Source organism: Leucopleurus acutus (genome assembly GCF_964270905.1).
Source record: "Leucopleurus acutus genome assembly, chromosome: 11".
Classification (NCBI taxonomy): Eukaryota; Metazoa; Chordata; class Mammalia; order Artiodactyla; family Delphinidae; genus Leucopleurus; species Leucopleurus acutus.
The window spans coordinates 27,293,482-27,320,305 of NC_139152.1; the positions used below are offsets into that span (position 1 = coordinate 27,293,482).

General features: G+C 37.7%; 1 protein-coding gene across 5 annotated transcripts in view; it reads left to right on the forward strand.

The window, feature by feature from the left end:
• FGD4 (FYVE, RhoGEF and PH domain containing 4) overlaps positions 1 to 26,824 on the forward strand; it is a 197,954-nt gene that overhangs the window by 129,589 nt on the left and 41,541 nt on the right. For all 5 annotated transcript variants that reach the window (XM_082851080.1, XM_082851084.1, XM_082851083.1 and 2 more), the window contains 3 exons: positions 3,761 to 3,913; positions 11,827 to 12,010; positions 16,832 to 17,339. In XM_082851080.1, coding sequence (XP_082707206.1) covers positions 3,761 to 3,913; positions 11,827 to 12,010; positions 16,832 to 17,339 — 845 coding nt within the window. The remainder of the gene's footprint in view (positions 1 to 3,760; positions 3,914 to 11,826; positions 12,011 to 16,831; positions 17,340 to 26,824) is intronic.

The following is a 26,824-nucleotide window of genomic DNA, read 5'->3' on the forward strand; positions in this document are numbered from 1 at the left end:
TGCAGTGATGTAATGCAGTGAGATGGGTACATCACCTCTGTGATGTTCTTCCCCCAAACATGTAAACCCAGTCTAATCGTGAGAAAACATCAGAGAAACCCAGTTTGAGGGACATTCTACAAAATACTTACCAGTACTCTTCAAAACTGCCAGGGTCATGAAAGATGAGCAAAGACTCAGTAACTCTCACAGATTGGAGAACTAAATGCAACATGATATCTTGGTTTGGATCCTGTGACAGAAAAAGAATGTTAGTGAAAAAAATGGTGAAATCTGAATGAAATCTGTGGCCTAGTATTGTACCAATATTAAATTTTTAGTTTTGATAACATACTGTAGTTACATAAGATGCTGACCTAAGAGCCTGGGCACAACTCTTCTGTAAATTTAAGATTATTTCAAAATATTGTTGTTTTTTTTTTTCTTTTTTAAGTATCTCTTTTCTTCTGGACAATATACACCTAGGAAGATTGTTTCTCTTAGAAAACTACTCTGTGCTCTTAAATCAAGAGATCCTCTTGTCCTGAGGGGTGGAGTCCATGGAGATCTTCTGGGCTAGAGACTTGGTGCAGTTGGGAGAGATATTATGGTTGGGTGAGGCACTATAGACATGGCCATAAAGATGTGATCTGAGGTCATGGATACCATGACAAGAGATCAGGCCTGAAGAATCAAGAAGTGAACGGACTTTGCTTTGGAGTAAATCCAACCTTAATTTGTGAAAGAGCCATTCAAGAATAAGTTGGCAAAACCCAACACAAAATGTTGCAAATAGAAGACAGAGTTACCCTAACCAGTCAGAGAGATTATCTGCCACTCACAAGTACTATGCAAAAGACACGTAAATGAAAGTTAAGCCATAGTGGGAACCTCTCCAGTTGGAACAGGGAGGTTTATGCAGTCAAAGATGAGGCTGGATTAACTGAGAATATCTGAGGATACCCTGCAGTTACATCTGTCTAGGCAGTTCTTACAGGAGATATGACCCAGCAAGCATAAGACAGAGAAATGCAAAATGGTTAAGACCAGTACCTAAATAGACTACCAATCCTCAAGAAGAGACAGTAAATAGGACCCCTCTCCCTATGCTAACATAATGTAACTGGTTGTATCTGTGCCCAGAGATACGTGTTTAATCACTCATACTGGTTCTCGGTAAATTGGAATCTGAAAGCCTCTATAATATAAAATTTCTTGAATAGGTAGACCATCTGGTTACAATTTTGGTTTCAAGTACCTGTTATGCAACTGGTACCCAAATAAGGACTGTCTCCAAATGTGAATAGGCTGAGTCAGTCATAAACAAGCAAAAAGAAGTATTCCTCTGTGTTGCTAATATCCAGGATGTTAAAAGATGATTTCATGAAATGGTGCTGCCTAATTTTAGTCAAACTTCCTTTACCATTATGTGTTTGACCTAGACCATGGTCAGCAAACTTTTCCTGTAAAGGACCAGATAGTAAATAATAGTAAAGATTTTGGGCTTTGCATGGTCTCTGTTGCATATTTGTCTTTGCTTTTTTTTTTTTTTAACAACCTTTTAAGAATGTGTTTTCTGTGTCTTTCACCATATTTTCATACCTTGTGATAATGGCTGAAGTTCGGAGATGGGTTTTAAATAATGATCTGAAATGAAGTTTCTGGCTGTGGATTTATTATCACTGGCAAAAGATGTGTAATCATGACTTTAATGGATTCAAAAGAAAATAGATGTGTACTTGATCTCCTACTGCAGGCATTTCATCACATTCATCTGAGTTGTTATCTAATAAATATGATCTTGTAAACCCATCAGATCCTGCAAGCTTGCTATCCAGAAATTAAGTGCCTAGTTTTCAATTAAAAATTATTATTTATTCAAGACATGTTTTGTTTCTAAATAGGTTAATTATTAAAGTAGTTTCATCGTTTAATATGTTACAGTGGTGATCTATTTTTTAAAGATTCAATTTAATTCGTTTTCTCATTTACCCCTTAGCTGCCCCCTTTTATACTTTTGTTGCTATAAATCATCTCTAAAGCTGCATTCTTGCTTTCACAGTGTCTCATTTTACTGTCAAGTTACAGTTTCTGCCTCTGATTTGTAGTTGGGCTGTGGCTTTTCACTGTTTCTGCCCCAAGGCCATCCTTCACTAGACCCCAGCAGGTGGCCTTTCAGATACTAAGCCATTCTTGGGATCATTGTGGAACAAACATCCTAATGCCCCTAAAAGGCTAAGTGGTTAGATGGTACACTGTGGATTTTAGGAATATGCTTTGCCTACTTCATGTGGTTTTTCTAAGAAGGTAGATAGGATCACACATTCAAAGACTGCGCTTTTATTTCTTCTGTTTATAATTTCTTCTGTTTATAATTTATAATATGCTGTCAAATGTTCCTTAAATCTTGCATTCAAGGCCTTTATTTGGCTAAACAATGCTTTATTTAGTTGGCAGCCCATTTTAGCAGAAGGGTGTCTGATGAAACTCATTTAATGTGTTTTAACATTGGGTCTCTAATAACTTCTCAGACAATACTTGGAACTATTAATATCTTCTAAAATTTGTTTTACCTAGATATATCTTAAGAGGAGAACAGAAAATAAAGCAGTATTGTAGTTTTTAATCAATATTACCCAATCAATTGGAGTAAAAGGGAATTTTTTTACTCAACAAAAAGTTGATTGGGTTTTATTAGCTTTTCTTGTTTTGAATAATTATTAAGGCCTTTTATCTCTAATAGTTCTCATTTTAAATATTTGGATTCTGTAAAAATGTAACTGTTTCTTAGTCAAATGATAGTTTCTTAAATGGCATACTTTTATTTAACGATAGTGAATTTCCTGGTAGAAATTTTATTTTCTCCTAAACAGGTCTAATCTGTTGTTAATATCACCATGTCAACTAGAAGAAAGGAAAATTTAGCATGCGTTTAAAGAGAAAACACTGGCTTATGATTTCTTTAAAAGTCTCTGAAATTCAGTATTTAACTTCTTATGTCAGAAATTGAACTAAGAATTGATCTGTTCTCCATCTATGCTTCATGATGTATTTCAGTTTTTTAAAGCACTGCAGTGTTTCAAAGATTTTTGAGTTGTAACTAAATATGAATATTATCTACATACTCTCGTCATTCTTTTCTTTTTTTTGAAAACATGGGTATTAATAATACGTTGATTTGGAGTCTGAGTAAGCTAGTGAAAGAGGGTCATGGTGTGTGTGTGTGTGTGTGATTTCTTCATTTTTAATCAAACAATTCTTCTAGAGTCTTTAGGTCAGCTGTCATGTTCGTGCTTTCCTGCTTTGTTCTTTTGAACCACTCAATGACTGGTGACTGACTGGATGCTGGAAAGGAACGCTTTTAACAGATTAGTGCTGGGGCCCTCTGGTCCTCTCCTTCACCTGCATCATAGCAGCTGCATTCTGCCCTTTCCATGGCCCTGCAAGGAAAGGGGCGGGGGGGGGGGTGGGGGGCGGGGGGGGGGGAGAGAGAGAGAGAGAGAGAGAGAGAGAGAGTGTGTGTGTGTGTGTGTGTGTGTGTGTGTGTGTAGTAGTCAGCAGTCTCTGTCAGCATGTATTATAAGGTTTCTCAAGCATGTGGAATGAGATCTTTCTCAGGAAAACTCTTTGTCAAGGCCAGCACACGTGGGAAAATTATTTCAATGCATACTCTTATAACTGTGACTGTTTTTGTTTTATGGGGTCAGAAGAAATTAAGTCCCGAGATGTAGTTATGTTCCACCTCTGCATTTACCTGTTCTTTCTTTTTGAACTCTCCCAGGCAGCAGTACCTGTCCAAAGATCACTATAGTTTCACCTTGCTTGAAAAGCAGCACAACCACACTGATTGATCAGAATGTATCTGATGAAGAGGCTCAGGGAATAAATGGGAAAACTCCAGCAAAACACTCAGCTGCAAGTCCAAAGCCACAAGGTATGCTGATCGGGTTTTTTTGATCAGGTTGCATGCTTTCTTCATTGATGAAGGCAACACAGAAGAATGATGATCACTAAGAAAGAGTTTTAAGCTCTAAATGGGAGGAACTGGGTGCATTTATTTTTTCAGGAGAAAAGTCAGTCTGTGAACCTACTCAGGCGGGGTTTCTACTCCTAAAACACCTTATATATTTCTCTATTATGGTTCTTTTCATGTTACATAAATTGTTTACATGTCCCCTTAATGGAAATGTGATCTCTTCATGCATTATGCGTGACATAGTACAAGAGCCTAACTTACTGTTTGCATAATACATATGTAACAAATTAACGTGTGTGTCGGAAAGTCATCATGACTTGCTAGATGTCAGAGGGTCTGTGAAACAGATTGTTCTAAAACAGTGCTTTAATATACTTAGCAAGAATGTGATTTTGCAATATTAAGGAACTGGGGCTTTTCAGGCTTCCTAGTAAAGTCATCCACAGAAATTAAAAGAGTCCCTCTATCCAGGAGTTGAGCATCCAACAAGGGGAAAAATTATATGGTGGAAATCTCTGAATGCTTTGTTCAGTGACCACTTTCTTTTACAAATAAATTTCTAGTAAACTGTGTATTAACTTTAAGAAGCACAGAATTATAATTTTGATGATTGAGAGCAAGGCCTTTTGAAGTGTAACACACACAAAACTATGCTACACTGTGGCTTAATGTGTAGTTTCTTTCTAATATATTTTCATTTATATCAAATGCTGAACATTCAGCCAAGAAACAATACTAGACATTTTCAGAATCACTATACTTTGGAAAAATCAATTTTTATTTGGATTATTTTGTATTTACTTTGGTCTCTTTCTTGTTCTTATGTTTTAAGAATTTCTGAAAGAGATCTTTAATGGGGGTAAAATGGAGTCTTCCAGGTTATGGGATATTTTTCTTTTTGTTCTCACTGCTAGCTCTATTGGTGGTGGTATGGGATATGGCTATCAAACAAGGTCAGATAATTGGAGATTCAAATGACTAGCTCATTCATGAGTTTATAACCTTAATCTTTGGCCATATTCCTTATAACATTGTGAATATGAAAATAGAAATTTTTCTGATCATGATTTAAGCCATTTTATTTGCATAATACAAAATTCCATATTGCTCATTAGACCTGAGCTGACCTCAAATAAGGTAAAAAATATATATAAGAAATAAATACAGTTCAATTTTATGTAATTGCCCAGATCAAAAGCATGAATTTCATTATTTATAAAGACTGTTTTGGAAAGGTGCATTGCATTACTTCATTGTTTTTTTAGTTCATTGAGATAAATTCTAGCAGTGTCCTTTCTGAGCTGCCATGTGCCAAATAATCCCATTCTTTAGGGGAGAAAACACTGACCTTGCTCTTTGCTGTTTGTAGTTATATTGAAGTCAATGTATTGCTATTTAAATATATATAATTACTTCCTATCTTGAATATGGGTTTATATATATAGTTTTACATAACGACAGAGTATTTCCAGATAGTAAATAAACTACATAGAGTACTTTATACTTCTTTTTCAAAATATTCTCACTCATTGTTTGGCCCTTCCCTGGCCTCCCTAGCTAAAATTTTAACCCCACCATCACCCCTTAAATCTCATATTTGATCATCCCTGCTTTGGTTTTTCTCATTCATTACAGATTGGTGTAGTATATATGTAACTTATCCATGTTGGTTATTTTTTCTGCCTTTTACACTACTACATCCCCTGTGCCTAGCACACAGCATAGCAGGCCTTCAGTAATACTTACTGAATGAATCCTGCTCCATCATCATGTCTCTTTTAGTTTCGGCTGTTCTTTGTTTAAAACTTAGACTGTGTGCCATAAAGAGAGCAGTGTCCTGGAATGAGGCTACATCTTGGTTTTGTCAGATCAGCTGCCGAATAGATTGAGCACTACTTATTGCTGACAGATAGTATTTCCCACCCTCTAGTAGAGAGAAGCTACTTTTAATTTCTCCAAATCCTTAGGACCATTTTGGTGACTGAGGCTGAGAAATGAAGGGGATGCTAGCGGAGACTTCCTGCTCAGAGTTCGGGATTATCGCACTGACACCCTTCTGCCCACTTCCTTGCAACTCCCTTATAAGTTATGCATGATGAGGCTGTTGAGGCTTCAAGGTCCATTATGGAATTTTCATTCAGTTGAAGACTGTTATTCGAGATCAGTAGTTCTCAGCTGGAGATAATTTTGCAGGCCTGTTGCACCCCTCTTGACCCCATGAGTATTACTTGGAGGCTTTTTTGCTTGCGACAACATTTGGGAGTTGCTACTGGCATTTGGTGGGTAGAGGCTAGGGATGCTACTCAACATCCTACAATGCACAGACCAGCCTTTTCCACTGCCCTAACAAAGAATTATCTGACCCGAAATGTCAGTACTTTGAGAAACTCTGATCTAGATCCTAAAATGGCTCATACTTGAATCTTATGTATGTGTTTGCTTCTCATGTGGAGTGCTGATAATATCATGGTTACAATTTATTTTGGTGATGTTTAAAAGGAGAGAACTGACTTATTAGTGGTGATTATGTAGTAATGTGTCTGGAACAACATCAAGTTTACGTTTTTGTGTTTATTAAGTACCAATAAGTAAATAAATCCTGAGGATTTAGATAGTGGCTATAGTCAATAATACTGTATTATATAATTGAAACTTCTTAGCAATTAAAGATAGTTGTACTTTTTCTCTTAGGGGCTTTGATCCACAACATTCTCCATAGTTAATTATTTTGATAAAGTCCACATAGTGTCACTTCTCAATCATTAAGCCTTAATGTTTAAAAAATTTTCATCAACTTTGAAAGCCACATTATTGTTCAAAGAATTTAAGTAAATACACTCAATTTACTCAACTTAGTAATTCATTTCATCTGCTTCTAAAGTAAAGCATTCTATGTGTAATGTTTCATTCTTAAAGTATAATATGTTACAAATGGTAGTCCCCAAACTTCAACTGGTATAAAGAAAAAAAGTGTCACTGCCATTCCAATTCTACAGGAATCAAGCTAATAACCCACCGACTGCACACCCTGAGGGGAATTTAGGATGGAGAAAAACAGGAAGCATTCTTTGCTTGGATATACCATACCCTAGAAAGTTAAGATACCTATCTAAGGAAAAATTTCAATGACCCCAGATTCTTGAATCTTCCCTACATAGAAAAGCACTAAAATCATTAACATGAGATGTCTGTCTATTCTTTGTGATGAGCAGTAATCATTCTGTGCTTGATTACATGTTTTTCCCAGCAAAAAAAAGTTCATATATATCTTGGTTCTTCCCTTACCTCTTTGGAGCAGTTCTTCAGGGCTGAGAGGCTGTCTCCCTGGCTTGAGTCCTTAGTAAGGTCCCTGAATAAAACTTAATTTATAACTTTTCCTCATGCATTTTTCTTTCAGTAGACAGTGGCAATTAGTTTCTTTTTCATTCTCAATAATTATTTTGCATACTTGGAAATTTCTGAATAGTTAAATTTTTTGGTTTATTTACTATCCGTAAAATTGGCTATAGTAGAGCCCATTTTATTTATAGTCATCTAGATATCTCAAACTTAGCATGTCCTTGACTAGACTACCGGATCTCTCCCAAAATTGCTTTACCTATTGTGTCAGTTGATGACAGTTCCATCCTGCCAGTTGGGCAGGCCAAATGTCTGAGTCATTCTTGATTCTTCTTTCTTTCTCTCAAACCTCACGTTTAATCTCTCAGGAAAACTACTTTTTTTTTTTTTTTTCCGGGAAAACTAATTTAAAAATATATCTGGAATCTATTTCTCACTGCCTCATTTTAAACACCATTATATAGTAACCTCATAATGAAACCAAGCAAGACCCTGTGGGGCTCCTGGGCACTGAAGCCTTTCTGTCCCCCATTTCTTGACTCCAGCCTTCATGACCTTCTCTGTGTTCCAAAGGACAGATTCCAACCGTTGCTAATCCTTTGCTAATCCGGGAAGGGAAGGGATGCAAAGACAAGGGAGAGGCAGCCAAGAAACAACAGTGCAGCCTTGGGGAAAAGTCCTGGTTGCACCTCAAGGGATACACAGAACTATGTCTTTAAGCTTTTTTAGATGTCAGCTTTCTTCATACCAGAGAATTCCAACTGAGGCTGCATTAAAGGAACCAGAGAAACTCATCAAGATTACCTGAGACCAGATTAGAGGAGTGCAGGCCCTGCACACACCCTAATCTTATCAGCAATCCCACCCTTGACCCATTGCTATAAAACTCCTCGTCAAATCCTCCTAGGTTGGGACACAGCTTTTTGGGGCAGGTGCCCTCTGTGCCCCCTTTGCCCGGCACAGCAATAAAGCGATTCTTTTATACTTCACCCAAAACTCTGTCTCTGAGATGCAATACGGCACCAGTGCACAGAAGCCGAGCTTTCAGCATCACTAACCCTTCTCCCTGTTCCTACCCTGATCCTACCCTACTTCCCTACATTCTGTACCTAGCAGCCAGTGTGGTCCTGTTGGAATTTAAGCTATATCATATCATCCCTCAGCTCAGAACTCTACAGGAATTTAAATCCTTACAGCACTCCACAGGTTCTGCCTTCTCAGGCCCTCCCTCTGACCTCAATACCTGCTCTGCCTGTTCCTTTGGCTCCAGTCACATTGCCCTGCACTAGTCTCTAGCTTTCACTCCACCTGGTAGAATGCTCTTCCCCAAATAATTCCCTCAACTTCTTTAAGTCTTTGTTCAAATCTGAATTTCTCAAAGAGGCCCACTCTGAACACCCTACTTAATACTGCAGTATGCCCTTTTCCCCCACTCCCTACACTCCAGATCCCCTGTGTTGTTCTTTTAGCCCCTCCCCTTTCCTCTTAGCATTTACTACCTTCTGATACATGGTTTACTTATTATTTTTTTTGTTTCTTATCTTTCCCTTTGTTCATTGATATGGTCAAGTGCACAGAACTTAATAGGTATTCAATAAATATTTGTTGGGATCAAAAAAAAACTTTAAAAAAATTAAAAACCCTATGTAAGAATTTCTCAATGATATATATTTTGGAAATATATATATATGCGTGTAAGTTTGTGTGTGTGTGTATATATATATATGTAGAGAGAGAGAGAGAGAATGAGAGAGCGAGAAGGGAGGGAGGGAGAGATCTTAGCTGTTGTATTAATTTATAATCCCTCTCAAAATGTATTAGTTCACATTTCTTCACAGCCTCAGTGACATTTGGTATTGTCAGATTTTGAAATTTTGGTTAATCTGATGGGGCTGAAGTGGTATTGTGGATTTAATTTGCATTTCTCTGATTATTGGTTAGATTGAACACTTTTTTCTGTTTACATCCTTTGGGCTGCAGGGGGAAGAAGTAGTAAGTAGAGTTTCAGACATAATGAACCAGAGGTGCTGATAGGACACCTAGGAGATGTCCAGAGAGCATTTGGAAATGTTGACCTCCATAGTGTAAAAGAAAAATCAAAAATGATGAGAGTAAGAGAAAAGAATCATTTTCACTTGTCAGTTATGTCTTTTCATCAGAGTACGCATTGTTTTCCTCTAAGACAGTGTTTCTGACACTTTAGCCATTCATGACCCTCTTGGGATTTTTGTCATATACCATGTAGCATTTGTGCTCTTTTATTTTAAATGTATCATAAACCAGTGAATATACACATTTGGATTGTCTCTCTTGCTGAAATAGATGCCTCCTCTGTGCCTCTAAATTAACTGTGTACCCCATGCTCTGCTTTATCAACATCTTTAAACTGTCTTCCCATTAGAATATGAGCTCCTTGATGACACATTAGTTTCTTCATGTAGTCCACAAATTTGCCAAGCTCTGTGCAGGTAGTTACTGTGAATATAGTTATGATCAAAACAAACATATTCCTTACCCTAACAGGACTCCAGACTTGTGGAAAGCTTTATATCTATAATGTATTTAATATTTTATTGCTGATCTATTATTTAGTGCTGCTTATTACTACTTAATAATTATATAATAATTTATTATAAGCACTTTAGAGAAAAAGTACACAGTGCTATGATGCAGTTTAAAAGAGGCATAATTGAGATGGGAAAAGTCGGTGGAGTCATCTCTGAGAAACTGACTGGCTGATACATATCATTTTATTTGCATCTTTCAAGTATCAAAGAAGGAATGTTCACTGAGTAAACTCTAGATGGAAGAGTTATTTTATAACAATCTTTACACACAGAATGATAAAGAACACATTCACTTCTTTGAATATTCTAGTTAGGAAATTGAAATTATTCCTAATATTAAAACTATTTGGGGGGTGGTGGAATATTGTCCTGGTTTACTATTTGGTATATATTTGTTCTACACAGGAACTTTTTCCTTAAAATGAACAAATGTCACACTTGGGTAAGCCTCTTCCTTTCCAATGGATACTATACTAACCATCCCACCCCCACCCCCAAGTACGTCTTGGAAAATAGTATCATTTTCATAAAAAGAAGCATTTCATTTTTTCACTAGAATTTTATTCTGGTTTGTGTTGACAGGGAAAGAGGTAAATTGTTATACCTGTAGGTCATTGTGTTTATATATATATATAGATAGATAGATAGATACACACACACATATGTATATATGTGTGTGTGTATATGTTTTTTTCTCCCTTCTCTGTAAGAATTGATAACTGGCACAGAAATGATGAAATCTGGGCCAGTGAGCATCAGGCAGCTGTCAGCTAGCTAAGTTCATAAAGGAGATGAGATTACTGAAAACCAGGGTAAACAGCTCTGGGAAAATGGAGCATGTAATTAGAAGAAGACATGATTCCCCACCCTTTTTCCAGAATTTAGGAAAAGGGTTTAAAAAAGAAAAAAGGAGATGATTCTATTTGATTTGTTAAAACATGTATAGTTATATATTCTTTTACCCAGAATGTTAATTGAAGAGAAAAATGATACTGTGTTGGTTTTCAAAATTGAAGTAATTCCTGTACTGATTAAACATTTGTGACATATTATATTTTCTCATCTACAGAATTTCTCATCTGTTAGGGAAAACCTGTAGATTTTAGTATTTTGGAAATAATCTGTTACTATTCTATTAATTGAGTGGAGGACTTATTAGTAACCAAATGATTTGTGGTATATTAATGCTAGGCAACTATTAATGTAGCAGACAATAGTAATAGAACTTCTATAACCACCTTTTGCAGATGTATTATGAGGAGCAGTGCTAATAATGGAAGGAGCTAGAGTCTGGGTACCAGTTATGAAATATGATCAACCTTGTTACGCCAGGCCAATCACTTAAGCTCTCTAAGACTTCATAGACATAGGAGGCAAATAATGATCTACCTCAGAGGACTGTAAAGAAAAAATTTCATCCAAGGTCAAATGAGATAAGGTGCTTTTAACTGGGAAGATGCTCTAAGTAGTGCAATATTATATTACTGTTGTTCGTTGGGTTTTTTGTTGGCTTTTATGTCTAACCTACTAGCTCTGGTTTCTGCTATATCTGTTATCACCCTGTTATTAGAAAATCTGTTTTATAGCAAGCAATGTATGTCTAGGAATTAGTTTCAAATTTAGTGCTTTCCTTTCTCTGTGTAGATAAATAACTGCTATGTTATCTCTAATAGAGTTTGGAATGTCATAGCCATATGTAGATCCATAGATGTTTAATAAAGGCATATTTAAAGTCACTTAAAATTAAAAGAACCACTTGAATCTTGGAGATGGGATTTCTACAGGACACAGAGTAAATATCCAAGATAGATAAAGGTCTCTTGGTTAAGGTTCAGTACAAATTTGACAGACCCCTTTACAAAAGGTTGATAATGGTAAAGATTTTTACACCCAGGACACCAGAATTCTTTTGTTAAGGAACAAATATCAGTGAAATACTGAATTCTATTAATTCTTTTTCTACAGTGCCTCCAAAGCCACTACACCTGCAGAATTCACCTTCGTCCAATATACACCAAACCCCCAGGCATAAAGCTTTATCTAGTGCAAAACCAAGGATGGAGGAAGTTAAACCTGCCTCTGCTTCTTGTGTCTCAAAAGAAAAACCCAGTAAGATATCAGATCTCATCAGTCGCTTTGAAGGAGGCAGGTAAGAGCTAACTTACAATGGGAGAAGGCAGGGGGGAGAAGAAAGCTGGTTTTTAAAAAAGTATGATAGTTACAGATTTTAAAATAAAAAATAGAGTATTTTATTCCATTAGGTTTGGTAGGCCTTTAGAAAGAGTGAATTTTTAAAATGCTAATCTTGCCCTAATATGAATTCTCATTCATATTATATTATATTATATTATATATTACCTGTGTGCAGTGCTCTGTGCCCCAGCCTTCTCATCACATTGTGTGCTGTGTAGATCTCATTTCCTGCGTATCTACGTATGTCACTCTGTGTATTGTTACTCCTTGGGGTCATTCCATTGGTCACTAGATATCTGGGTTGGAAACGCAGGAAGTTGTCTCTGTTTCTTTGCTTCTCACTTCATATGCTTGAATTTAACTCCTGTGGGCCTGTCCCATCTCTTCTTTATGACCCATTTTATTTAATGTGGGTCTTCTGTATCCATTCAGTCCCTGTTTCCCCTCTCCCCATACCCCTGTACTGTACTAGGATTGTGAAGAGATACTGGCAATAACAAAATTCATGCTAAATTTCCATTCGTATTTATTAGCTATAATTTTATATTCTTTAGTCCTGATGGTTCACAAAGGTAGCCGAAATGTATATTTCTCACTTAAAGATAAAAAAAAGCTCACATAAGTTGCTTTTCTATTTATATGACACTCAATTGTTTTTTCTTAGAATTCCCATCACTGACTTAAATAGAATTTTAAAAAAATTTTATCAGAAGGATTTTTTATGTATCACCAAAAGTCTGTATATAATTAAACAGTATGTATAACTTCACTTTCATCCTTGAAGCCAAATATTTCCATTCATTCTAGTGTAATATTTGGGAATGGTTTCCCATTAGGTGATTTCAATAGTTATTTGTAGGGTGCATTATTTATGTAATGAATCATAGCTTAGAAATACTTTAAGATCTTCTGGAAATTGTGACCAAGTACAAAACTGCAGTGTCCCTCATTTGTGAGACTATATTTACTAACAAGTTCTAGAGAAAAGTAGTTTCTGTTCTTAATCAATTATGGGAACTTGAGTCATAAATATTTAAACTTCAACATCTCCCCCTCAGAAGTAGGATTTTTAATACCTTTGATATCTTAAATTATAGTAATCTTTCCTAGAATGATTTATTTCCATTGAAAATTTTTTTGTTTCTCATGGCAAGTTGATTCAATAGCATGTTTGCAGATTCCCAGGGCCATGTCCAGTGACTGCATAATAAAAGGAGGGAATGGAGCCCTGACCCCTATCCATAGTGCATGCCAGAGCCTGTATCCTCAGATTTGGGGGTAGCTTTGGGAAGCCCCGAATGGGTCAGTATTCCAAAGACTGAGTCCTCTGATCCTCACTATTTTGGTAACCCACTGTTTGTATTCCTCCTCTCCATACACAAAACATGCAGTTTTTCCATATCAACTTTTTTCAATATATTTTTCCAAATCAGTTTTCTTTCACTCTTCCAGCGTTAACAGATTCAAAGTCATCTTTTGATGCAAAACTTGAAGGTTGACTCTAAGGAGAGATGTAATGTATGGCATTTTAAGCAAAATTGTTCTAAGAGCAGATAGGATGTAATGTGAGCATTTGGGCCAGTCTGCTGAAGGGATGTTACCTGTGGCAGAGTCCACTGCCAGTACGAAAAATAATTATATGTTTTTAATGAGGTATTTCCAGTAGGAACAGGCCCTAAAAAGTATGGGTTAGTGTTGCATTGGATCTATAGGACTTGAATGGAAGTTTTTATTCCTTGTTCAGTGAGGTCCATGTGCCTGCAGTGTGGCTGTCCGATTTTACCCCAGTTATTACAGCTTAAACTAGCACTTGGTGGAATAGAGCGAGATTCTGCAGGCTCTGATTTACCACAGTAAATTGACAGGAAGAACCAATGTCTGTTACACTAGGGTCATGTAAGACCATATGGCACTATTAAAACCTTACCTATGCGTCATAGTTTTGCTCTTTGCAATAATCTAAGTAGCTCTGGTTTATTGCTTTCGTTTTTGTTTTTTTGTGTGTGTGTGTGGTACGCGGGCCTCTCACTGTTGTGGCCTCTCCTGTTGCAGAGCACAGGCTCCGGACGCGCAGGCTCAGTGGCCATGGCTCACGCGCCTAGCTGCTCCGCGGCATGTGGGATCTTCCCGGACCGGGGCATGAACCCGTGTCCACTGCATCGGCAGGCGGACTCTCAACCACTGCGCCACCAGGGAAGCCCTCTGGTTTATTAATAGGAGTGATTTGGAGGATGTATTTGGAGCAAGTGAACTTTATTTATTTATTTTTTACTGTGGTTTATTATTCCATTTTTGTTTTTGTTTTCATTTTTTGAGAGTAAGAGAAACTAGGATTTTTGACCTATGAAAGACTTTAGGATTTCAGAAGAAGTAAATAACATTTTCTCACAAAACTGAACATTGTTTTTTCCCAATGACACTGCAAGGCCAACTGTTTCTCCCCATGGTTTGTCATCTACAGGAATCTGCTACTTATTGGCTGATCCACTGCTTTTACTAAACCTTCCCTCCCCACCGTATCCTACACCCCTCCACACACACACATATCCCCTGGATATCACTTATTACAGGAAATTCTTACTTGTCATCCAAAGTGGTCCTTTCCAAAAATCCTAAGTAAGTCCAAAGTTTGGTTCAGAGGATCTGCTAAGGATCTTTCCACTGTGTTGCTGGACACTGATGTGTTCAGGAAAAGGAGGGCAGTTTGATTCAAATCTTCAAGGACTTTTGGAGAAATTAGGCCTAAGGTATACGCTCCTAGAAGGCAGATATCAGCGGTGGAGTGTGTCACATTTACTTATACTGACAACCTCCAACTTTTATATGACATTTTCCCCTACCAGATTTTTCCTTTCCTTCCTGTGCTGATAAACTTTACTGTGTCTTTTTTCTTCTCTTATTGCTTTCTTACTTACTTTCTTACTGTTATTCCCTGTTCCGTTCTCCAGTCCGGATCAGCAGTATCTGGGAGGAGTACAGTGAAGGGAGACCGTAACACACATCTCAGCATTGTCCATGGACCTTTCTGCTGTGCCCTTTCCCCACATCCCTCATGAGCCCTCACCCCATAACCTCTGCTTGTGCTGAGGAAGATGCCAGCCCTGGACTTTCTTCCCACATTTTTTTTTTTTTTTTTTTTTTTTTTTTGCGGTACGCGGGCCTCTCACTGCTGTGGCCTCTCCCGTTGCGGAGCACAGGCTCCAGACACGCAGGCTCAGTGGCCATGGCTCACGGGGCCCAGCCACTCCGTGGCATGTGGGATCCTCCCGGACCGGGACACGAACCCGTGTCCCCTGCATCGGCAGGCGGACTCTCAACCACTGCGCCACCAGGGAAGCCCTCTTCCCACGTTTTGTATGTGGCCTGCTCACCTGTTTCTCACTCCATCCTTCCTGTTCCAGTGTATTATTATAATGTGGGGTTAAGACTACAGAATTTAGAGTCAGACTTCACGGTTTGAACACGGGCTTTATTATTTGTTAGCCACATTACATTGGCCCCATTATATAAGTTTCTAAGCCTCAATTTCTCTATTTGTGGGGTCCCTATTTTGGAATTATTATCAGTATGAAACAAGATAATCAAAGTAAAGGGCTTAATGTAGTTTCTGGCAGTTAATAAATGTTAGCTGCTATTATTGAATTACTGTCATGATCACTATCACGATGAGTTATTCATTGCTCCTCAGCTATTTATTGAGCACTGTCACATGTCAAGTGCTGTGCTCAGAGGTGGGGATAAAGCAGAGAACAAGACGAGCACATTTTGTACTGTCACAGAGCATTAGTCTGTTTTAATTTTTTCTCCTCATTAGGTCGTAAGAATCTCTTCAAGACTGAAGTCCAGAGTTTTGTGTTTGTCCTCACTGGAATCCTAGATTAAAGTACTATATAAATATTTCCATAGGAACATTGTAATATATTGGCAGTTAAATTCCAATGTACTATTAGGATTAAGCCTCTTTGAGGTGACGTCTGAGCAGAAACCTGAATGATGGGAAGGAGTAAACCACACCATTGACTTGGGGAAGATTGCCCTGGACAGAGAGAATGGCAGCTACAAATACCCTTAGATATGCACATTTGCTTATTGGGGATGGGAACAGCAGGTGACTAGTATGACAAGAGCACAGTGAGTGAGGAGAGAATAGCATTTAATGAGGCCAGGGCTAGTGGGGGCTATAGTATATAGAGTCTTATAGGCCATGATCAAGATGCCAGATTTACCTTCAAGTGTTTGGGCAAACCCTGAGAGTTTGATCTTTGTGGCCAACTTGGGAAGACTAGATTGGAGGGGCTCTGTGTGGAAGCAGAGAGAGAGACAAGTTAGGAGGCTATGGAAACATGTGCAATAAAATTTTTGAGAAATGTGCTCTGCTTTCCAAAGAAAAATAACCTTTGTTTCTAACCTGTCCATAAATTGAGGGCTAACTATACTTGTTTTTAAAATGTTAAGAAAGTAAAAATCTTGGGATAAGATGGCCTTATTAAATATTTCGCACATCTAAGTCTTTACTAACTAGCTATATTAATAAACAGCCCAAGGAAATGTTTTCGACCCTATACGTAAAGCTCAGGCTTATCATCTTTATTTAAATGTTTAGCATCCTAAAAGACTGAGAGTTACTCTGGAATATTCTTACCTATGTTTCTAAAACCATCAGAGGGAAAAAAAATGTCTTCACTAAATATCCCTAAACAGCTAGAATAAAATTGTTTTTATTCTAGAACTTGTCCATGCCAACATTTTCATACTTCCTTTGTATTTTATCTTTTAGCTCATTATCAAATTACAGTGATTTGAAAAAAGATTCTGCTGTGAACCTAAACGCTCCTAGAACCCCGAGAAGGCATGGATTGACAACCACACCTCAGCAAAAACTCCTCTCCCAACACTCACCACAGAAGCAGGGAAATGATACAGATCAGTCTCAGGGTGCACAGACTTGTGTGGCTAACGGTATGGTAGCAGCACAAAACCAGATGGAATGTGAGGAGGATAAAGCGGCCATTCTTAGCCCAGATACTCCTATTCAAACTTCTGAGCCCTTGCCCGATACAAACTTAGTGAATGGAGAAAGACAGGAAACAGCCACAGACCCTGCATCCCCCACAACAAATGACTGTGATGAAAATGCTTCTGACAATAGCTGCAGGACTTTACATGTCGGCCCACTGCTCCCCCTGGAAGAAGGAAGGGCAGACACAGAAGCCAAGGTACAAGAGAGGGAAGATGGAGAAAGCCCCCTAGAACTGGAACAGCTGGACCAGCACCATGAGATGAAGGTAAAGCATAAGTAGGAAGAAGCACTGACTTTTTTTTTTTTTTTTTTTTTTTATTTAGGCTGTACCGGGTCTTAGTTGCGGCACGTGGGATCTTCGTTGCAGTATGTTTAGTTGCAGCATACGGGATCTTTAGTTGTGGCATGCGGACTTAGTTGCGGCATGCGAACTCTTAGTTGCAGCATGCATGTGGGATCTAGCTCCCTGACCAGGGATTGAACCAAGGCCCCCTGCACTGGGAGCACAGAGTCTTACCTACTGGACCACCAGGGAAGTCTCAAGCACTGACTGACTATTCCACTATGGTTTGAAAACTATTTTATAGCACTTATGTGATGAATAAGTCAGATCACCCACACCACTGGTTGAATAGTTTTCAAGCTCTAGCTGATGATGCATGTTTTCCCTACTCTGAGGAGATATTCCACTTTTTCTTCTATGTAATTTCTGTTGATCTCTCTATTATGATTTCAAGATTCAGAACAGTGTGAAGACTTTGATATAGGAAAACCACAAACATACTGTTTTTACTTACATTGGAAGAAAATGTTCTTTGTTGCCCAAATGTTAAGGCTGCATCCCTAATATTTATGGTCTAAGTAACAGGAAATTATATAATCCTGAAGATCATCTTGGTTCATAGCTCATTTATAGAAGAAAAAACAGTCCCAGGAAGCTTAAGTGATTTTCCAGGCTCACAGTAAAAGCCCAGACTCCTTGTGTCCTGACTCTCAGGCCGGTATTGTGTCCTGATGCAAGAAGTCACAAGTGTAAATGCCTAATTGCAGGAAATGTCAATGAATGCAGTGGCCATGAGGAATAGACTAGAGAGAGGTGAGACTGTGGCAAACTAGAAGTTCATTTCCTTTCTAATCAGAGCAGCAGTTTGATGAACCACCTGAATGGCATTTCTGAGCTAACGAAGAGCTCATTTGCTGGTGAAATATGTTCATAATCTACCTGGGCTATAGCAGAAACTTTTATACAATTTCAGTAACAAGACGATTGCATTTGTATTCTTTATTCAGGTCAATATAGTGCTTTGGAAAGATTGATAAATATGGCTTTTACAAAGCACTTGGAATGTCTTGGATCAAAGATGGTATATAAGCATTATCATAGCATTCCCTGGAGTGGGGAGTTGTTTATAATTCTGAAGACAAGAAAAAAGTTTCCATTGTTTAGTCTCTCTTATATATTATAAATAACAATCTTTGTAGGAGAGCTGATAATTGAAAATCGGACAATTATAGGAAAATTTGTAAAGGATAAATCCAAGTCCTAAATCTATTTAGAATTTTTTTATGATGCTGTATCTTAAGTGGCACTAACATAGCCAGAAATTCAAAAGGACTGATACTAAAATATTAGAGTAAAAAATTATTGACTGATGTGTTCAGAACTTTAAAGTGAAGTCTATCTTATAGTTCAATTTACAGTGATCCTGAAAAAAATCACAAATAGGCAAAGAGCCAGTAGCTTATTTTCTTCCAGTTAGTGAATTAATTTTAAATGCTGACTCAAGCAGAGAAAGTTTAAATAAGGAAGTGAGTGGGAGAAAGTGAATCATACTTGGTAACAATATCTGAAACATTAAAGAAACAGGACTTTGCAAAGTGAATCTCTTTACATCTTGATATAGTAGTAGATTTTAGTGTCTCTGTGTTTAAATCACAGTGAATGGAAAAGAAGTTTAGAACCAAGGAACTCAAGACTCACATCTGTCCTTTTACACTTGGGATGATGCCACCAGCAAGTATTTGTAAAACAGTAAGAGCTGTTTTTATTAAGAGAAATATTTTAATTGGTGTTGATGCCTGTGGTTGCTGGGTACTACTTTTTTTCCCATGTCATATATTATTATGTATACATTTTCATAGATGAGTCTTCTTTGGTTTGGGAGAGACTTAATAGGGCTTCCTATTAAATTAGTGAGACATGGAATAGTACATCTGGTCTTTCTCCTAATGGGCATTTAAGCAGTGGTTGGCACATGCTATATGTGGGAAGAAAAAGGAAATTTTCTCTGCAGAGCTGTTGATCTAAATACTACATGAGTCTCCCATCCAAAAACGAGTATTAGAATGTAATTTCTTCATGGTAACAATGTGTTCTCTTTTGCTGCTTTAGAGTAGCAAGCATTAGTGCTTGTTACATTGCCTTTCCTTGTTCCAAAATGCAAACATAAATGTTAGCAGTGTTAAGGTGATAAGTTTTATGTTAAGTGTATTTTACCACAATTAAAAATAAAAAATAAACTTAAAAAAATTTTAAGTTAGTAGTATATAGTAGACTAAACAATTGGAACCAGGAAATCTTGATGCTACTTCTTGTACATCCACTAACCAACATTATGACCTTGAAGAAATCAATTAAATCCTCTAATTAAAGGGTTCTAAAATTCTTTAGTTGAAGAATATAAACTGAGTCTGATCTTAAGTCTCTCTTTAGTGATAATAATATAATAATTCTGTGCTGTTGTATGTAGGTATATTCCTTTGTTAGCATAGCCCTCCAGATTGTCAGCTGCTTCTTAAACCATCTAATGTGTTGAACTTCTAAGACATCATGGAATATTTGAGTTTCACTATGCAGACAACTGAAAAAAAGTTACCTCAGTCTTTATATAACTTGATATAGAGGTTTACATCAGAATAGTCTTATTGGCTTTCATTTAAATCAGAATTAAATTTAACGGACATTGTGCACCAGGAGTGGAAGAATGAGGGATTGGGGGATGGAAAGTGGGGGTACAATAGAATTTCAAAGATAGTTCAGGAAAGTAGATACATATTAAAATATATCTTGAACAATCATCATTAATAATTGAATACAGACTTGAAAATAGTCTCAGCTTGTGTAACTCTTTCACTGATTATCTGATGTATTTTGATCAAGAATCACTTACAGTGGTGAATATAGAATACTGTTATTTTTACCATGTAAAAGATAATACCTACCTCATTGAAACTGTTGACTCTACTATACTTTAGCAAAGCAACACTTTTCCAATGTTTAAACTTTTTGCACCAGTGATCTAAATATAGCCAGACACCTCAAAGTAATCAGATAATTCTTTAAAATCTCAGAATCAAAGAAAAATTTTAGCACCTTATGATACCTTTAGTTTTCAGCCACAATGTGTTAATAGTATCTTTAAATTAAGGTTAATCATGTATTACAGCAGATTACAGATTGAAATCTACTAAAAGGAAGATGTCATTGGGTGAGCCAAAAAGTTTGTTAGGTTTTTTCCATAACATCTATACAATGTTATAAGGAAACATACTAAAATCCGTAAGGTACAGGAAAGGTAGGGGTCAACGACTATCGTAGTGTGTATGCATGTGCACGCTCAGGGATGGTACTTGAGGGCATCAGGGGATAACAACAGTATTATAATTCTTGTTTGTCATGATGAATTTGGGTTATCATAAATAGCTTAAACTATATTAGGAGATTCAGGTAAATGGGTTAGAATGAATTTCATTAAAAATAGTTATTTTTTCTCAGATTTGTAGGCTTCAGTGGGTGAGCTTTAGTAGAAATGCACTGTGTTGAATGCTGCACTCATCAATTTGTGCCGTGGAAATGAAAATTTCTCTTCGCAGTTTTCACGAGCCTTTTAATATCCAGGTTATATTTCCATGGGTTGATTGGTAGTTTTTTCTGAGATTTATTCAAAGTATTTCCTTCCTCTGTATTTCATACAGCAAGCCAAATATCAGTGTGTAGATATGCACTTTTTAAGACTAATGTTTATATAAATAACAAATCTCTGTTATTGCCAACATAAGCTCAAAGTAGCAATGTATTAAAACTATAATAATAGCAATTTTATCAAGAATGTAAAAGAAGCAGATTTTTTAAAAGTTAATCTTTCCTTTCACCAGAAATGAAAGAAATTATGTAGTGAAGTTGGCAGATAGATGAAGGTGGTGTCCACAATGTAGAGACTTATAGAAACATATATTTTTTAAAAAACGTAAATGTTTATTTCCTGCTTATTTCTGGTTTTTTAATTGCTATTTTACTTATTATGTTTTTATATAAGCCTTGAGGGTTTATAACTTTTGAACATACTCAAAAGTTAAGAAAGATAATTATCTCCTAGGGGAAAAAAATGACGGAAAAGCACATTCAGAAGTAAGTTTCAGGACTTCCCTGGTGGTGCAGTGGTTAAGAATCTGCCTGCCAATGCATGGGACATGGGTTCGAGCCCTGGTCCAGGATCATCCCACATGCCGCAGAGCAACTAAGCCTGTGCACCACAACTACTGAGCCTGTGCTCTAGAGCCTGTGGACCACAACTACTGAACCCACATGCCACACCTACTGAGCCCACGTGCCACAACTACTGAAGCCTGCGTGCCTAGAGCCTGTTCTCTGCCACAAGAGAAGCCACCGCAGTGAGAAGCCCACGCACCGCAATGAAGAGTAGCGCCCACTCGCCGCAACTAGAGAAAGCCCACGCGCAGCAACGAAGATCCAACGCAGCCAAAAATAAAAATATATTAATTAATTAATTATTTTTTAAAAAAGAAAGAAAGTGAGGCTTGATTAAAAAAAAAAAGAAGTAAATTGCAAACAGAAAACCAGTGGTGTAATACGAGTTAACTCACTTTTCCTTTTTCCTTCAATTTCTCCTCACTAAGTTTAATTTTATTTCTTAAAATTGTTGATTAATTTTATAGGGTGTAATATGAGATATCAAAGTTTTCTGAGAGGTAAAACATAATGCTTACTTTGCTTATCCATTTCTTATGATGGGCTACAAGTCCTTTTTTTATAAAGCTTTACTTTTTATTTTTTTAATTAATTTTTGTTGGAGTATAGTTGATTTACAATGTTGTGTTAGTTTCTGCTGTACAGCAAAGTGAATCAGTTATACATATATCCACTCTTTTTCAGATTCTGTTCCCATATAGGTCATTACAGAATATTGAGTAGAGTTCCCTGTGCTGTATGGTAGGTTCTTATTAGTTATCTATTTTATATATAGTAGTGTGTACATGTCAATCCCAGTCTCCCAATTTATACCCCCCCCCCCCCCCCCCCGCATAAAGCTTTAAATTTCTTTTGGTTCATTTCTTGAAAGATAAGGGGACAACTGTTGAGGTCTTGTTAGATTTGAAGGCAAGTATTAAATTACACCTCTGTTTCTTCTTTTGCCAAATCAGCTTTAATTCCAAGAAAGTGAAAGGCAACACAAGCGAAGAAATTATCCAGCTTTACTAATCGATCTTTCATTGTTGCTAGTATTGTAGGCTAGTCGTAGGCATTTTAAAATGATGTGTAGAATAATGGAAAAGTTTCCTCACTAACCATGTGGATAGTTCATAAATGCCTTGAGGGTAGCTTTTCATTATTCAGTTAGAATTGATGGGGAACTCAGAAACTTCTTTTTTTTTTTTTTTTTTTTTTTTTTTGCGGTACACGGGCCTCTCACTGCTGTGGCCTCTCCCGTTGCGGAGCACAGGCTCCAGACACGCAGGCTCAGCGGCCATGGCTCACGGGCCCAGCCGCTCCGCGGCATGTGGGATCTTCTCGGACCGGGGCACGAACCCGTGTCCCCTGACTTGGCAGGCGGACTCTCAACCACTGCGCCACCAGGGAAGCCCCAGAAACTTCTTTATGTTGTGGTGACTCCGTTTAGTATTTTGGAAAGATATAAGAAAGAAATGAGAAAAAGTGTGCTTCAGAGAGCCTGCACCTGAATAAAACCACCTATTGTTCACTTTAAAAATTCAGTATGCAGGCTCACTCTCCTTGGTGCTGGAAACAGAAATGAACAAGGCAAGCCCTTTCCACAAAGCCTCAGTCTGCTGAGGGGAGGAAGACATAAGTAAATCAGCATGATATGTTGCAAAAAGGGCTTGGGAAACACAGATGAGAAAACAGCTGTGCCTGGAGGAATGCTGGTGAGGGGCAGGCTGCTGAGAAGCAGCAGAATTGGGCTTGAAGGAGGAGTGGGAGGTGCTGGTGGTCCAGAATAGGCAGGAACAGGGAGGTAGGGAAGATGAGTGCATCTAGGCTGAGAGCAGGTGTGAGAAGTAGAAACAAGAGGGTAGCTGCCGTGTTTAGGGGTTTTCTGGCCTCATAATAGAGGCCAGAAGGGCTAGTGAAATGAGTGTGGGAGTAGAAGGATAGGCTTAAAAAGAAAATGTAAGCTAAGGATAAATTGCAATGGGTTTGTGTGCCTAAGCTGTACTTTTTCCCCTGAAAACAATGGAGACTTTTTTTTAAAGATTTTTTTAAAGTCTGAATAAAAATTAATAATCCTTATAGAAAATCAAGAAAATGCAGCAAAGAGTAGAGAATACAAAATCACTCATAGTTCTACCACCCAGAGAAAAATGCTTTGATATCTAACATTCCAGCTTGTTTTTCTCAGCTGATATTTTTAAAAAATATATGTCAGTAGCATAATGTATGGTCATTCTGCATCCTGTTTTGTAGGATTAAACATAGGTATTTTCCCATGTTATTTCAAACTTTCCATAAGCCTAATACTATCTGGCCTAAGAGGCATTTAATTAAAGCATGGAAGTGACATGATTATACATCTGTGGGTTTTAGAAAAATGACTCAGATGAAAGGAAAAACAGATGGAGCAGGGAACATGGTTAGTAAGCAACTGTTGTAGTCCAGGTGTGAAAGGAAGAGGTCCTGGACGAAGCAGAGGGTTAGGGCAAGGGAGAGAGATTGCTGAGAACTGCGTGGCTGGATGTAGAGAATGAGTCATGTTCAACTCCGAGCTTGGATGAAGAGGCAGACAGTGTACCATTTACTGAACTACAAGAGAATAGAAAGAACAACATATTTGGGGGGCAAAAAAATTAATTGGATTTAGACATAATGAATTTAAAGGACTTGTGGGATGTCCAGATAAAGATACCTAAAACAAAAATGGAATATTCTGGAGACATTATGGGTTATTGGTTAAGGATGAAAGCTTTAGAATTAAGAGATGAGTTCCAATCCCAGCCCCATTACTTCCCAGCTATGTGATCTCAGACACTGCACTTTAGTATAACTCTGCAGGCCTTGGTTGAGATGACAGACAAGAAGGAAAGTGATTGTGTTTGGAATGAGGGGAGGGAGTAGAGTTGCTGATTAGGTTACTTTTATGCTACTCAGTTTATGGTACCTGCAAGACATCCATTTGGAGATATTAATTAGGCAGATGGAATATGGATCTGGAGCTCAGGAAAGAGGGTAGGAATGTAAAAGGATGTACATAAGCATGTGATTAATATTGCCAAAATAGAATGTGTAGGAACCAGAAGAAGGCCAAGAACTGAGCCCTAGAGAGCACAAGCATAATCGAAAGGGGAACATAGAGATTTGTCTGAGAGGGGAAAGAAGAAGAGAGAGCAGTGTCATGAGAACCACTGGGGTTGAGAGGGTGGGAGACGGGGGTGGGGGGTATTGGTGAGCTTGTGAGGATGGTCATCATTTAGAATGTGGAACTAGAAGTTAACCTGGAGACCTAGGCCTTTACTGGCACATTATAGCTAAGTAGCTCAGTAAACCTGGGTATTCAGATTAAATACAGTGAATCTATATTGCACATACTGTGTTCAAGTCACTGCAGTAAATTCAAAGAGGAAACTACCAGTCGAGAAGGAGGATTAAGGTAAATAAATGACCATTCCTTAAGATATCATGGGGTAAAGGGGAAAGGAGAGCTCAAAGATAAAGCCAAGGTTTGGAGCATGGCTGAGAGGATGAATTACCTGTTGTTAGCAGAAATGGAGAACTCAGGCAGAGTCTGGAAAGTCAGGTGCCTGGAGGTCACAGGGTACACAAAGATTCAGTATGGGTGTGAGAGAAAAGGAAAGGTCAGATCTTGAAAACACAGTGGTTGTTGTATGTAGCGTAAAAAAAAAAGTAAAACAAAACAGAGTGATACAGCATAACCTGGTGGTCAGGAAGATAGGCTCAAGAGCCAGACTCTCTATGTTTGAATCCCAGCTCAGCTACTTACCAGCTATGTGGCCTTGAGCAGGTCACTTAAACATCTCTGTATCTCAGTTTCCTCATCTGTAAAATGGAGGTAATATTACCTACCTCATAACATTTTTACAAGGCATAGATCATTAAATAGTTGTAAAGTACATAGAACAGTGCCTTGAAACAATGTGAGCTGTGTTTTTTAAATAAAACATAAAATAAAAATCCTGTTTCCTCATTTGTAAATCTAGATGAATAGATTCATGACCTGAGATATCCCTTAATAGACCAAAATTCAACATAGCTTACCTGCTGAAGATCCCAGCCCCTCTCTCTCAGTTCTATTTTAAACTAAGGTGCTCCCTTACAGGATACACAGAGATAAGTTTGCATGCCTCATGCCATGTGAGGCACTCACTACTGTGTACAAAGTTTTGACTCTGGGGAATCATCACCAGAAATATTTATGTGACCTTATTACTTTGATATTCTGCCTAGGCTTGGGATAGTTTAATTCAGTTATTGATTGTGAGTATATATTACATTTTCTTGGTGTCTGATCTTTAATTTCTGCTAAACCCAAATAATATATACTAAATTGGGTGTAAGAAGAGCAAAGTCCTTCTCTCTTTGCTGTCACTTCCTGTCTGATCTTGTGCAAGTAACCAAACTGTCTCAGTGCAGGCTCTTTCTCCCTCCTCCCCACCCTCTCTTAAAAGGATGTAATTTAAACCTTCAGATTAAAAGCTCTCACTTGCCTCTTCTCCTCTTTCGAATTGGGTAAACAGTATAGGGGACATAGATTTGAAAAATATTGGTGCTGGTCACAATTAGGCTTGGATTTTTCTCCCAAAGCTTCCTGAAGGATCATGTTAAAGTACCAGACTGTTTATGCTTGTGACACTATATTATGCAGCAGGGAAAGGAATAATGCCTGCATGTCATAGTGGGCGTTCTCTTTTTCTTGTAATGTGAACCTGGTGATAAATTTCTTCCTGATTACAACTCTTCCCTGAGACCACGTGACCTTACTTATGGCATTATTGCATGATCTTAATAGAACACAAAATCTGTGTTTTGTTCCCTTACCTTTTCATTTTCTTGTTCCCCAGATCCAGGGGGAGTTCTCTTAGTTAAAAGGTGGTAGCAGAGTACGAACTATGTTTTCACAGACCTGCATTGAATCCTAGCTTAGTCACTTACTAGCTGTGTGACTTTGGGCAGGTTAGCCAGCCTCACTAGGACACAGCTTCCTCGTCTATAAAATGAGGGGATAACGCTACCTGCTTCACGGGAGAATTAAGAGGGTTACATTAGATAATTCATGTGAAGAACGTAGAATAGTGCCAATAAATAGTGGGAGTTGCCCCTGTCACTCACTTATGATATAACTTCCCTTGATTACCTTGCTCTTCAGTATACTGAGAAAGAATACTGGAATGAAGGTGTCTAACACAAAATTAAAGATTTTAAGTTGTGTTTTGAGATGATAGACTAATTATGTGACATTTAAATATCATTGTGATCTAATT